Source organism: Pogona vitticeps, chromosome 4 (assembly GCF_051106095.1).
Source record: "Pogona vitticeps strain Pit_001003342236 chromosome 4, PviZW2.1, whole genome shotgun sequence".
Taxonomy (NCBI): domain Eukaryota; kingdom Metazoa; phylum Chordata; class Lepidosauria; order Squamata; family Agamidae; genus Pogona; species Pogona vitticeps.
This window is the reverse complement of record NC_135786.1, coordinates 127,463,745-127,477,909: the sequence shown is the minus strand read 5'-3', so window position 1 is coordinate 127,477,909 and position 14,165 is coordinate 127,463,745. Positions and strand designations below refer to the sequence as shown.

Sequence of the window (14,165 nt, the reverse complement as noted above, 5' to 3'; positions counted from 1 at the left end):
ACCAGTGCGCTGATGATACCCAAGTCCATCTGCTTTCAAAGATCTCCCAGGAGGCCCTTCTCTCAGGCCCCAGTGTGTGGTAACCCACCCCACCCCCAATTTCATCATAGTCTCAGTGTATTTTCTAAATCAATTTCAATGTAGTTTCAGCACAGGGTTTGAAATATTTTAGTGATCATTTTCATGTGAATCATCCTATAGGTTCAGTACTGTCCCTCATGCTATTTCAACAGAAATTCAATTACATGCATATGCTGAGGAAACTTAGCTCCATTTCTACTTCTCATCAGACTCAAGGGAGACAGAGCAAACCCTGCATGCTTGCCTGCAATCAGAGGTGAACTAGATGAAGTGAATAAATTCTAGCACAAATGAGAAAGGACACTGAGGATTCAGTGGATCAGCTGGCTGAGAATATGTTTGTTCTGGAGAAAGTCACATTCCTCTGTAAGAACTAGATTAATAATTTATGTAATGGGATACTACTGCTATACCCAGCATGGTTCCCAAATTTCTAGCTAGCAAATATGACCTAGAATGGGTCTCTCCCTCCCCCACACCCCCAATTTGAGCTGATATATCACCTACACATCCTCAGACAGAGCTCTGATTGCTTTTAGTCCAGTCTTCAAAGTGTTTTGAAGACATTTTGGAAAACTTCAGCAACTTCAGAGTACGGCTGTCACATTCCCATTTGTCCCTTGGTTGTTTCACCAAACAAAAGCACAAGCCACGTGTCATTCAGCTGCCACCAGTTCATTACATCAATGCTATTCACTATTAACGATAGAGGACCAAGCAACCTATCCTTTAAGAACCAAGCAGAAACTGTTTATTCAATGTCATTGACTCTCAGCTAAGCCACTTTCTCTCTTCACTCTCAATCGCCTACTCTAACTCTCTCTCTCCCTCCTTCTCTTCACCCCTCCTTAACTCCGCACCTTACCAACTCCTATTGGTGCATGCAAATCACAACATAAATATTAATGAGCAGGGCGAATGCTACAAAGGCAGCTTACTTGATGACAGATGGGAGTTGACACTCTCAATTTTATTTCGAAGCATCTGTGCTATTTTCAGGCTTTATTCAAAGCACAGGTTGTTACCTATACTTTGAAGAATGAGTTGGGTCCTAATTATGTCAGGTGACTTTCCTGCCATAAGGCCCCCTATCTTATCCAACTCCGAGGCTTTAAGAGCTTTGGACAAACATATGCTCTGAATTCCATCTTGCTGAGAGGTTGAATTAGCCTCCAGCACAACTTTATTGTTGCAGTGCTGTATTCTTATGAAACTCTCAAAGTAAGAACCTGCTGAAAGGTGAAAAGCTTTCCATTCATTGGGATTTTGGGAATTAAGAAGTTGTGAAGGAGAGAGAGCCAGTGTGCCGTCCTCCGTGAAGCAGAGTGCAGAGGAAGGACCAGGATGTGTGGAGAGCATACTAGTGGAAATAGAGCAGGAGAAAGTAGAGGAGAGAGAGAATCTGGAAGTAATTGTATAGGAGGGAGATATAAAAGAGACAGAAGGCGCACGAAGTTTCCATATTTTAATGGGCGTGCACCCAGACAAGAAAGACCGGGCAGTGCAGACTGAGTGGAGTGCCGGACGAGAGGGCTTCGCCACACTACTAAAGGAATTCCCAAACCTTCAAGCTGGAGGCGGACTACTGCCTGACCCTCGGGACATATGTGGGAGGGGAGCAGATTTAGAGCCGTTGGAATGGACGGTAGTAGTATATCCACACAACCAGCATGGGGGGAGGAGGCTGATCCGTCCCAGTCCCTCTTTACTCCAGCCTCAGCGAGAGGGAGACTGGGCGAGACACCCCTGTTGTGGGACAGCATGTGTGGTGAGGAGCACCCCCCTGAGGCCCATGACCGGCAAGGAACGATTTTGGTCGGAAGCCTCAATAAGAAGAGACATCCAAACACCTGAGGTTAAGGTGCGGCAGTATCATCCTTTGCCTGAACTTAGTTTAATGGATCCATTTGAGCCAATGGAGTTACGTTTGTTTAGCAATAAATCTAGTTGTGTTAAAAATAAGGAACAGCCTCTGCCTCTCGTTCCTGTGCCAAAACAGGGGTCGCACCTGGCAACTAATGAACCTAATCACACTAGTATTTGACCCTTCTCTATTTTTTTCTTTTTAGATGTGTTGTTGCTTTTTCTTCCTTCTAGCTGGGGCTTGGATTTTGTGTTCCCTTCCAAAATTATGACAGGAAAATTCTCACACCTTATCAAACAGTCCATATTCACAAATAAGTTCTTCCCGGGCTTTGGTGTTGATGGCTATTGTAAACCGTACATGGGGTACCAGGAGCTGTAAATCAAAAGAGAAAGCAGCTCAGAAGAAATACTCCTTCCAATGTTTCCAGTCTAATACAACTAGTTCCTAAGCAAAATTTCCAAATGATGAATTACATAACCTTAAGTGGGTCTATGCCTTTAAATAAAATCCTTGCATGGATAGGAAAGACAACTTTGAAGCATATTTCTTTACAAGTCAGTTTGACATACATTGCCAGATCTCAGAACTGCAACCTAAAAAGCATAGTGCTTGTTTTACTTAAATGTCAGCACACAGCCAATATTTTTATGTGTTGGACCACATTGACATTAGAGGGATATCACTGCCAATTTCAGCAGTCAGTTGACTAGATGGGCGGGGTAGAAAAATAAATAAATAAATAAAATAAATGAATGAATGAATGAATGAATGAATGAATGAATGAATAAATAAATAAATAAATAAACAAAGGCTGAAGAATGCACAGAGTTCACTCCATAAACTTATTGTCATAGTTACAAGGATGTCACTTGTGATTGATTAATCGCCATCCTGCACAATATCTCCCAAATTCATGCCAAGTACAGTAGAACCATGATATCTGCAGGGCATCGGTTACAAGTCCACCATATATATTTGTTTGTTCATGTACTCTTATCTCATGCATTTTAGTTGCCTTGGGTTCCCTTAAGAGAGGCAGGATAAAAATTAAGTGAAATAAATAAATAACAAATTCCTAATTAAAACTGCTCAAAAACAATTCAAATGTGCCAGAAAAGCAGTATATTTCTTTTAGTTACTGTGCTAAATTTATTTTCTTTCTTTCTCCTTCTCCTCTTCTCAAATGGACTGTACAAGTCCATCCTCTTCCTTTGCCACTTACAGGGAATACCTTCCAACATGATGCCAGACATGTTTAATGGGGTTTTGCATGTGTGGAGTACTGTGCAAGTTTTTCTGCTCCCCTGCAAGAGATTAATTTATTTTGCAGTGGATGTGGAATCGATTCCACATCGAACACCCCATCCACTTCTTAAAAAATTTCTGCTATCTGATACCATGCTATACCAGATAGCAGGAATTTTAAAAAATAACAGCACCGTGCTTGCCGAAAAAGCTGGTGCCTGCCTAATAACTTTTCCTTCACCCCCGAATCACTTGTCCCCACACCCCCGATTGTTCACCCCATGCAATTTTTAGTATGTCAGCAAAAATAAAGGGGAATTTAAAAATAAAAGTGAGAGGAAGAAAAATTATACATTTCAGTGCAAGTTTTCATGAATCAAAATCCACTTCTTCAGGAATAAGGAATGCAAATACATGTCTCGTATATTTATCTGCATAGTGGTGGAAGTTACGTCCGGGTGAGGATACATAAAAGTGACAATCATTTGGCAGCAGAGGAATGGGACTATCATGCTTTTAACTAATAGGCCCTAGCCAGAGTGACTTGGTTGTCACAGGAATGCTAAGAGTTGTTTATGAGATATGCATCAGAGTCTTCCAAGTGAGACAACAACTTCATATATTACAGAAAGCTGAGTTATTAATATATGTAGTACGCGAAGAAGCCTTAATCTCTATTTAGGTCCTTAGAGATGCACTAGAATTTATTTAGGTAGCCAATTTCTGCTGTTTCTCATTATAGCCTCCCTTTGTAATCATTTTTTTCCAATAGCCACACTGAGATCCATAACAGAGTGTCTCAAGAAGTTGACGTTCTATATTGCCATTCCTGTTGTCCAGTTTGAGTAAAGAGATTGTCCTGTTTATAGAAAGCAAAGGGACACTGATGGCAGAAAACGGTATAAATCGCATTAGGGGATGAATAAGTAAACATCTCTCTCACACAGACATCCTCTTCCTTTTAGATGCATTTCTCCCCTGTGCTTGGAGAAAGGAATCCTCTTTATAGATACAGTACAAGAATCCCTCTGTCTGTATTATCCAGCTCACCTGGACTCCTCTCTGGGTGCACAGATGTAGCTTCCTTGTCCTTTCCTCAACCTGCAAGCTCTATTAGACCTTTGGTGGTCATCTTTGTTTTAGGAAGAGACTCTCATTGGCACATGACAATACTGTAACCTTGACCATATTTAAATGATCGATATAAATGAGGGAAATTTTTTTGAAGTTTTTAATAAAGAGATTCACTTACTATATTTCAGTCATTCTCTCAGAATTTTCTAAAACTGCAACAGTCTTCACTACAGTTTCTCCCTGCCGTATCTTGCTTTATGTGAAAAAAACATAAGCTTTGATTTCGCTTTATGTGAAGAACATAGAAATTTCCAAGTCTCACAGCAGTAGAAGTCAGTCTGACTCATTGGTCTTAAAAATGCAAATGGCCACTCACCTCTACAATGTCACATATTATTTCTATTAGGAAAATATGTAGCAGAAAATCATAATATTTGCACAGTTCTAATGGAACACAAACAAATATGGCAAGAGCAATACAACCACTTTTAATGGTCAAACCATCCTACTAGCAAAATCACCCACCTTAAAGAGAGGGTGGACAGCAGGCAACTGCCGGAACAGGGCCACTCCAAACACTTCTGAAACCAAGTGAGTCCTAAGGAGATGAGTAACAGTCTGGTGTATGTGGAAATCAGAAGATCGTACCCAGATCTTGGCCAATAACCAATCATACTTAGCATCAGATGGGAGGAAAATAGGATTGTCTGGCTTGGGAACTTGGCCTATCTGAAAAAAGTAACAAAATTGTTAACTATTCTTTCAGTAATAAGAGAAGTTTTATTTTATCTGGTAGAACACAGATTACCTGGATTGCAATAGGGACAATCTTCTTCTCTAAATTCTTGTACAATAAGCAGATAGGAGCAGCTACATACTGTATTGTGGAGGGGTCTGTCTTATTGCCTTCAATACCATCCAGAAGTTCATAATCCACTATGTAAATATTCCCTTGCTGTAAGAAAGGAAATGAGTTTAGTTTGCTTTATAATATATAAATGAACACACACAGAGAGACAAACAAAATGATAAAGACAGCTAGAATGCAAACTGAATTGTTTTGTATTACACGAAGACCCATATTTTCTTCAAGATTCATATATGAGATTCTCCGATCAGGGGGGATTGAATTTAACTATGTCAATGCAAATCACAGGGTTTAATGCAGTATAATCACAGTCTGACTTAACATACTTTGCCTTCAAAGTGACTGATAGTTTAAATTTCATTATGCCTTCGAGAAACTATGTGGCATCTTTAAATATGTGTAGGCTTGCACTGGACTTAGAAGTAAATCCCCTTTACTCAGTGGGGATTATGACTGGATGTAGATAAGGTTGCCGACTTAGAATTAAGCTTTCTCCATCTTTATCCAAATGTTAGCAATTGTACAGCAGAAATGGGTTGATTCAATGCCCACTTTAAGTTCAAAGTACAAGATCACCAGTTGGAGGAGAAAACAATTCTCTTTCAAATAATTTAATCTCCTTCTACAAGTTCTATGAAAGGCTAAAAGTCTTTTTGCAGAATGCAGTATTAATGAAATGTGTGCCTGATTTATTTTGATACCTTTATTTCCTCCTCCAGAGTAAGATTCCTCTCCAGACTACATTCCACCATTTCTGTGGTCACTGGGAATTTCTTTGGTAATTCTATGCATTTTTTAATCAGTACAGGATTGCACCCGTTCAAGAACTGGTATCCAAACATGAAGTCTTCTTGCCAATGCTGCATCACATACTCTAAAGGAGAATATGAAAATGAAGCAATGAACATGAAAATAGCTAAAACCTGAGGCAAAGAGGCTTCCCATGACGATGAAATAAAAACACCATGCACACAAAAAGAACAATACAGAACTAAAATGATGAAAGGAAAGGAAAGAAGGGGAGAACAGCTCAACAACATATTGAAAATAATGGACCAAAGTGGAAGGAAATTATTTACAGCAGTGATTCCCAATCTTGGGTTCCCAAAGGTTCATGAGCTGCAACTCCCAGAAATCCTGGCCAGCAGAGGTAGTGCTGAAGGCTTCTGGGAGTTTTATCCTAAGAGCATCTGGGGATCCAAGGCTTAGAACCATGGATTTATAGCCATAAGCCAGTAGGAAGGAAAAATAATAATAAAGGACAAATATTTATTTCTTGTGTCAAAAAATTGTGATGGACCAGATGGGCATTTTCGGTTTAAACAAACTATCCATGCTCCCTTTCATGCTAAGCAGTGATCAATGAATGCCAAAAGAGAACCAGTCATACACAAATAATTCATGTTTACAAAAAATGGGTAGACATGAATTTCCTGTTTCATGTTCTCTCTTGTGTGTTACCTTTTAGTGCCGTTTTGTCTGTCAAATTGCCTAAGAAATTTCTCATCCAACAGAGTCATGAGGGTTGTCAGCAGCTATTCAAAATGTCAGGTGAGATGAGTGGGATCCGTAAAAAGGGCCAGAGACCCAGTAAGGTGTGTTTGCTTCATTCTTTCCTTGTGAAATTACTATGTGCCAAGTCCATAGTGCCCTGCATCCTGGATTGCTGCCTGCCTGCTTGCTTGAATACTTGCCTCCATTTTGAATATTTTACTTTCTTCTATTTTTTTTCCCATTCCCATCTCCTTAGATCATTTATGGTGCTGCCAGGCAGCCTACCTGTGCCAGCATGTGTCCTTGAGACTTTTTTTTATATAATTATCTGATTTCTTTGGAGATTTCCCTCATCCCTATGTGTGTTTGGGGTAGTTGTTGTTGTTGATGATGATAATTTTAGCAGATAATGTTAATCTTTTTCATGTTTTAATCTTTTAATTTTATTTTAAGTCATATATTGTTTAATTTGTCTTTTAATATTTAACTTATTGTGTTTCTAATTGTGTGAATTTCAATGTTGTGAGCTGCTCTGGGTCCCTTGTTGGGAGAAATGCGGCATATAAATAAAACTAATAATAATAATAATATTCATTGAGGAGAAACATTGAGAAAGTTTCTGAAAGTATCACCAGAGTGCCAATTGGGAGTAACTGAGTGGGGAAGGCAAGGAGATGACATAGGGCATGCGTATAGGGGATGGGGACGTGTCTCGTTTCCTGCTTCCAGTAAATCATTCACTTCTGGCATTCTTCTCAACATAGTGTTGTGCAAGCACAAACCCATACATGTGATTCAAAGGCCATGATGGAAGAATTTGATTTTACAGTACAATATACCAAATAGATACTAAAATTGAGGATATCCACCTAATAATAAATGTATTGCCTGAAGAAACATAAACATATTGCCTCTAATTGAAAACTATCTTCTGCACTACACATCTCAGAACTGTCAAAGAAAACATGAGGAAAAAATATGATTTATCAATAAAAACAACTTATTGCAGTAGGAACAAGTGAACCAGTAGGTTCTATGATCCAATAAGTTAATAATTATTATCTATTATTTTTAAAAGCAACATCTGCTATGATAATGTCTTATCCTATGTTTTCCAGTCTATAATTATTTAGCCTGTTTTGATTCTGATTTTGACTGGATAGCTCAGTGGATTAGGTATCCAGCTGTGGAGCCAGAAGTTGGGAGTTCAATTTCCCACTGTGCTTCCTATGAGTAGAGCCAGTCTGTGTGGCCTTGGGCAAGCTGCACAGTCCCAGGGCAACCCCAAAAGAAGGGAATGGTAAACCACTTTGAATATTCTCTACTTAGAAAACCCTGAAAAGAATTGCCATAAGTCAAAATTGACTTGATAGTACATGATTATAATTTATTATTATAATAATAATTATTAATTCTGACATGGTATTTTATAGAAAGTTGTTTCCATTGAATCTTTTCCAGTATTATATAGTTACTTAAAGCATTTTATTTAAAAATAGCATGGTGTAGATAGGTGTCATCAGATTTAAAGCCTGCAAATCTGAACATAGTAAGGTAAAGTAAAGGTTCCCCTTGACATTTTTAGTCCAGTCGTGTCCAACTCTAAGGGGCGGTGCTCATCCTGTTTTTCAAACTGTAGAGCCAGCACTTGTCCGAAGACAGTTTCCATTGTCACATGGCCAGCGTGACTAGGGAGAGCTGTTTTTACCTTCCCACCGAGATGGTACCTATTTATCTACTCGCATTTACATGCTTTCGAACTGCTAAGTTGGCAAGGAGCTGGGACAGAGTGACGAGAGCTCACTCCATCGTGTGGATTCGATCTTACAACTGCTGGTCTTCTGACCCTGCAGCACAGGCTTTTGCGGTTTAGCCCGCAACGCCAACACATCCCTAAATCTGAACATACATTATCACAAAAGTGTATCCCAGTTGACTTCTCTTTTTCTCAAGGGTTTCTAGGGAGGTACGTCAGTTATAACTGTCACTTCTAATTTTATTGACTACGCATACATGAGATTTAGGCTGATGTGGTTGTATATAACTAATACTTACTGATACATGTATTAACGATTGCACTGAAACTCACCAGAAATTGTATTGCTTATTCTGACAAAGATTTTTTCGAAATCTGCGAAGTCACTCCAGGAAGACTGGAACATGTGCATGAAGCGGTTAACACAGAGATTTTCCATTCTAAAGAACAAAAACGAAGTGTTTCATACTTGGTAGTTGCAATCTGTTCCTCTTCTGCCCTTTCTCCAATACTTTCCCCATTTCAGTCACCTTTTTTTGGTTCCATTTGAATGTCTTCCACGTGGCATAAATGGAAGGTAATTAGAGCAAATCTCAAACATTTTTAGTTTAAGCAGTTTTCTAAATTTATTATATTCTCTGGGCCACCTTCAACCAATGCTAAACACCCATTTCACATAAACTAAACATACAGAAACCCTTTCATAATCCCGCACATGAAGCCTGATATGAAAAGACTTATGAACTGGGAACATAATGCAACACTGATGTTAGAAAGGAAAGTACAGAAATCAGGATTTGAACCCTTTCCCAAGCCTTTCTGAAAGGAAGACCTTTAGAACAAAACAATAGCTCTTTTTAATCAGACTGGGACGCTGCAGCAAACAGGAAAAGCAGTTACCTTGGTACATCGAAAGTAAATCCACCAAGATGCTCTGCCTAAATGGCATTCTATTCAGGATCTCTGAAGGAATGCACCTTCCTCAGGCTCTGTCTGTCACTATCATGACAGCAATATCATGCAGATAGTGTTGTTCATGGTTCCTCCTTTCAGGAAGTAGAACTAAAGATAAATATTGTATATACCCCCTCACATCTGAAATAATTTATAAGGGTGGGGGGCAAGTGACAGTGTACTTAGTCATATCATATCCCTATTTCTTCTGCTTGCAAGTAAATATCATTTTTTAAAATTTATTTACAGTATACTTGTTTTTAAGCAACCCTTTGGAAAAAATTGAGAACTTCTCTGTAGTTCAGTTTTGGATACAGTGATCTCTGAATACTTTTTGATTCTGGATGTTTTCATGCTCTGTTTTATTATATTTCTATTGCTTTTCTGCTAATCTTGTTGAAAGCCCTGTTTTGATGCTAGATAATGTGATGCAAATTATGGGAAAACTTTTGTTTTACATACTCATCATGAGAATGTCTGATGGTCAGATTCCAAAAAGATCTCCTGTATGGAGAATTAGTGCAGGGAAATAGCCCCAGAGGGAGACCACAGCTGCGATACAAGGACATCTGCAAGCAGTATCTGAAGGCCTTAGGAATGGACCTCAACAGATGGGAAACCTTGACATCTGAGTGTTCAGCCTGGAGGCAGGCAGTGCATCATGGCCTCTCCCAATTTGAAGAGACATTTGTTCAGCAGGCCAAGGCAAAGAGGCAGTCCCGAACCAAGCAAAATCAGGGAGCTGTACAAGGGACAGATTGTGTGGAAGGGATCGTTACTCTCGTATTGGCCTTCTCAGCCACACAAGACGCTATTCCAAATCCTCCATTCAGAGCACGTTACCATAGACTCTTGAAACTGAAGGTATCAAATACTCATAAAGGCAGTTTAACTATAAGAAGAGTGCAACAATGATGCATTATGGAGCATTTTTCCTTGGAGGCTTTCAAGAAACGTTTACCCAAGCCTCTATCTTAAGTAAATCATATTCTGCCATGAAGCGAGATCAAGGCAGAGTGGATTCGCTGACTACAGTGCCTTCCGGTTCCAGACAACAAGGGTAAAAAGTACAATAGACAAACAGCCACTTCAGTTTATGCCATTTCACTTAATGCTGGTGTGAATAACTAGCAGGATTCTGGCAAACAGCAAATAATACAGAATTAACATAATACTTACGCCTTGGTGTAATTCAGAACAAAGTCAACTCCCTTTTCGCTGTCAAACTGGATGTTACGAGGCAGCTCTTTGTGCGATTTGGCATCTATGCTCAATGGAAAGCCTGGGTGCCATTCTCTCCAACTGATTAAAAAGAAATGGTACAGAACAATCTGACAAAGCCTTTCTCTTCCCATGATTTCAAAACCTGAGAATCATGTAACTGAATAAACAAAAGACATTTCCAGATTAACCAATAGCAGAGAACAATTACTTCCTTGTTCCCTAGGCACAGCCACCAAGACACAAGGCATGTCTTTTTCTGAGTAATAAGGATATACCCTTGGCAAGATGTGACAGCATATAATTCCTCCACCAATCCAACAGCTGGGTCTTCTCACTCAGTTGTTCTGAAGCCATTATTCTTCCTTCATAGGACCTCCACCATCACACTTCACAAATACCAACTTAACACTAGTAAATCCTGATATAAATATTATATTATATTATATTATATTATATTATATTATATTATATTATATTATATTATATTATATTATATTATGGTGTTTCATACAATTTATTGTTTAGGAGGAAACAGAATGTTCTTGACACATTTGAAATGAGAAAAGTGTCAAAAGGTGAATTAATCTTCAGCTAAAAGTAAAACAAAAACAAAACTAGATAAAGCCTGAACTATGGAGCTTCACCAGACAATCTCTGTGTGGGTGAATACTGTATATACAATATTGTTGCGAAGTCATGATGGGATGGGACTTCAACAATTCTTTCCTCCCAAGCCTAGTGTCACATAAATGCAGTATGTTTCAATAAGAATGGGCTTTTGTCCTGTATGTTAAAAGAACAAAGACATAGACATAATTTTAAAATAATAAAATAAAGAAAAGCTTTTCACATCATGGCAGATGAAGGCACAGTGGCTGAAATCCTATTCCTTCATGTAGCAAGTTGCAACTAGAGTAGGCCCATTGAATCTCCAGGGATTTGGTGAGTCACCTCCTCCATAAGTTCCATTGATTCAATAGGTTTATTTTGGTTGTGGCTCGTTAAGATAAACAACTGGATTTTTATAAAGATCATATAAATCTTTCACCTTTTAACAATTGGGTTTTAGACAGTATTTTCAAAAGCTTGCACACTTTTTGGTGCTATTTTGTTTGGTCTATGAAAATATCACCTCAGTAAGAATTTGGAAATAAGAAATAACGCCTGTAAGTGAGGGTAGTATGTTATATTTGTTTTTTCCCATACAGCATTGTCATAGAATTAAACAACCCCACCCCCAGAAATCACAGTTCTGTAGACACAGGCACTTAATTATTCAATGATATTATATATGATGGTACTAATAATACCTTTAGTGCATTACTGAAAAAAATTAACACAAACCAGGAAACATACCGATAGAGTTTCTGGCGTTCTTCTAGTTCTTTACGTCTGTGATTCTTAAGAATGTGAGTCTTATCATCTCCAGGAAGCTTAGCTATGAAAAGATGAAAACAATATATAGCTTGAAATAAATATATTAAACATATTCTATAATTCCTTGGTTTTAAGGGGTAGTTGAGTTTTCTTTCTGTACTCCTTAACTAGAGAACTATAAGTCTTTCTTTATTCGTATTGGAGCATTGCACAATTCAAAATCATGGACACACATGAAATGTAGGCAAAATCAAAAACCAATTATAATGTCAAGACAATCAGACTATTTTTGACCAGAAGGGGGTAGAGCCTGAGATCTGTGCAGAAACTATTCCTTGACTTCAGCCATTGTCCAGAGGTCAGCATATGTGAAGTTAGTGGGTTTGGTGCTGTTCCAGTACAACACTTTTGGAAATGAAGGATTTGCCAGCCACGCACAAAAGTGGTTGGCAAAGCCCAGGGGACACCCAGGTTTATTTACAATGCTTTCTTATTCTTCAGAGAGGCTCCTCCTATTTCCCCTGTTAGTAAGCATGAAGAAGTGGCCTTGATTCATTAAACTTCACATTAAATTTTATTTTTGTCTTCTTTATTTTTTGTTTTCTTTTGTTATGTTTCTTGTCTGATATACTTACACAGACTAACATGACTACTACTTCGAAAAGTACAACTGTGAGTATGTGATTGAGGAAAACAGATCAGAATGAATTTATGTCCCTGCATTATGAATATGGGAGAATTTATTCCAGTGCATATTTTAAAAAGACATTACAAAACATATACCTCCTGAGAGAAAATTCAAATGGGCATCAGTTTTTATGGATAATTACATTTCACATAACGTTATGATACAACAAAGAAAGGCACTAAGTGTGCACATTTTAAGCTCTGTCCTGACCACAGACAGACAGACAGACAGACAGACAGACAGACAGACAGACAGACAGAAAGAAAGAAAGAAAGAAAGAAAGAAAGAAAGAAAGAAAGAAAGAAAGAAAGAAAGAAAGAAAGAAAGAGGACAGGCTGGGCCTATGGTAGGTAGAACAAGACCCAAGTACTTCTGCTTTTATCCTCAACCTCCTCCCTAAATAGCACAATAAGCACTGCAGTACAATTCGTTAACAGCTAACTGAATTCAAGAGATGCCTTTGAATCCTCAGGGTCTCTTGGTGTTCCCTTTATTCACAACCTGTCCATCACTACATAACTCAGACTGATCCAATTAATATTTATTCAGAAATAAGCCCACTGGGTTTACTAGAGCTTATTCCCAGGAAAGTGTTCATAGCAGTCCAGCCTAAGAAGTTCCAGGAACATTTAATTTTAATTTACATGAAAATCTCAATACAGTTGTTGTAACTTCACAGAACTGGATGTATTAACATTTTGTGCCCAATTTCCATTAAGTCTGGGTTTCATGCAAATGGCAGAAAATTCAACCAGCTGGGAGGAGTCAGGAAGAAAGGACCCTGTTCTTCAACCAGTGTGAGGGGGTTGCCTTGAGCAGGCTGTCCGGCCCTGCCCCACAGGCCCAGGGGAGTCCAGGACAGATGGAGTGCCAATTATAGGTTTTGGACAAATTATATGGCAGAAAAAATATATATATGGAGTTTGAATGGAAAATATAGAAAATGTAAAAAGCAAGAAATTGGCATTGAAAATGTATTATACTTCCCAAATATGGTGTTAAGGAAGTTACTGTGTTAGCTGTCTCAGGGTAGGGGTGGGTGGGTAGCTATCTTATAACTATGCAGGCTTGGCTCCTAGAAGATCCATGTTCCCAAGAGAGCAAAAGTTCTTTGTCCGGATATTTAAACTAATTCAAAACATCAAGTGTGTAAAAACAGAGGTTTCTATCATGTTTACGAGAACATCTCCCAAGACACCTGTTTTTTGCAAACGGAAGAAATTTCTGCTGGGAAAATATTGGATGAGAAATATTTAATGCAATGTGACTTATTTACTATGCCTGTGCATATGCTTTGATACAATTGTTTTAATAACAATTTGGATGGCAATAGACTTTGTTTTTAGGTGACTGAGTGAGATTTTTATCAAAGAAAAAAGCCTTTCACTATAGGGCAATTGTTTTCTTTGTATCTCTAGATTAAGGAGCTTCATTTCTATTATATTTAAAGAGAAGCTCTTATTTTATTAGAACAAGTGTTTCTTTTTAATATAGAAAAAGTGTTATTTACATGCATATGAGCTAGAGAAATCAATAG

General features: G+C 38.3%; 2 protein-coding genes across 2 annotated transcripts in view; one reads left to right on the top strand and one right to left on the bottom strand.

The window, feature by feature from the left end:
- The window catches only part of MARCHF8 (uncharacterized), a 54,565-nt gene extending 48,452 nt beyond the window's left edge, over nucleotides 1-6,113 (top strand). Inside the window, exon 8 of the mRNA XM_072998324.2 lies at nucleotides 5,939-6,113. Coding sequence (XP_072854425.2) covers nucleotides 5,939-5,979 — 41 coding nt within the window. The 3' untranslated portion in view covers nucleotides 5,980-6,113. The remainder of the gene's footprint in view (nucleotides 1-5,938) is intronic.
- The window catches only part of ALOX5 (arachidonate 5-lipoxygenase), a 46,523-nt gene that overhangs the window by 9,590 nt on the left and 22,768 nt on the right, over nucleotides 1-14,165 (bottom strand). Inside the window, exons 3-9 of the mRNA XM_072998326.2 lie at nucleotides 11,920-12,001; nucleotides 10,519-10,641; nucleotides 8,719-8,825; nucleotides 5,837-6,009; nucleotides 5,076-5,222; nucleotides 4,793-4,996; nucleotides 2,234-2,320 (exon numbers count right to left, since the gene is read on the bottom strand). Coding sequence (XP_072854427.2) covers nucleotides 2,234-2,320; nucleotides 4,793-4,996; nucleotides 5,076-5,222; nucleotides 5,837-6,009; nucleotides 8,719-8,825; nucleotides 10,519-10,641; nucleotides 11,920-12,001 — 923 coding nt within the window. The remainder of the gene's footprint in view (nucleotides 1-2,233; nucleotides 2,321-4,792; nucleotides 4,997-5,075; nucleotides 5,223-5,836; nucleotides 6,010-8,718; nucleotides 8,826-10,518; nucleotides 10,642-11,919; nucleotides 12,002-14,165) is intronic.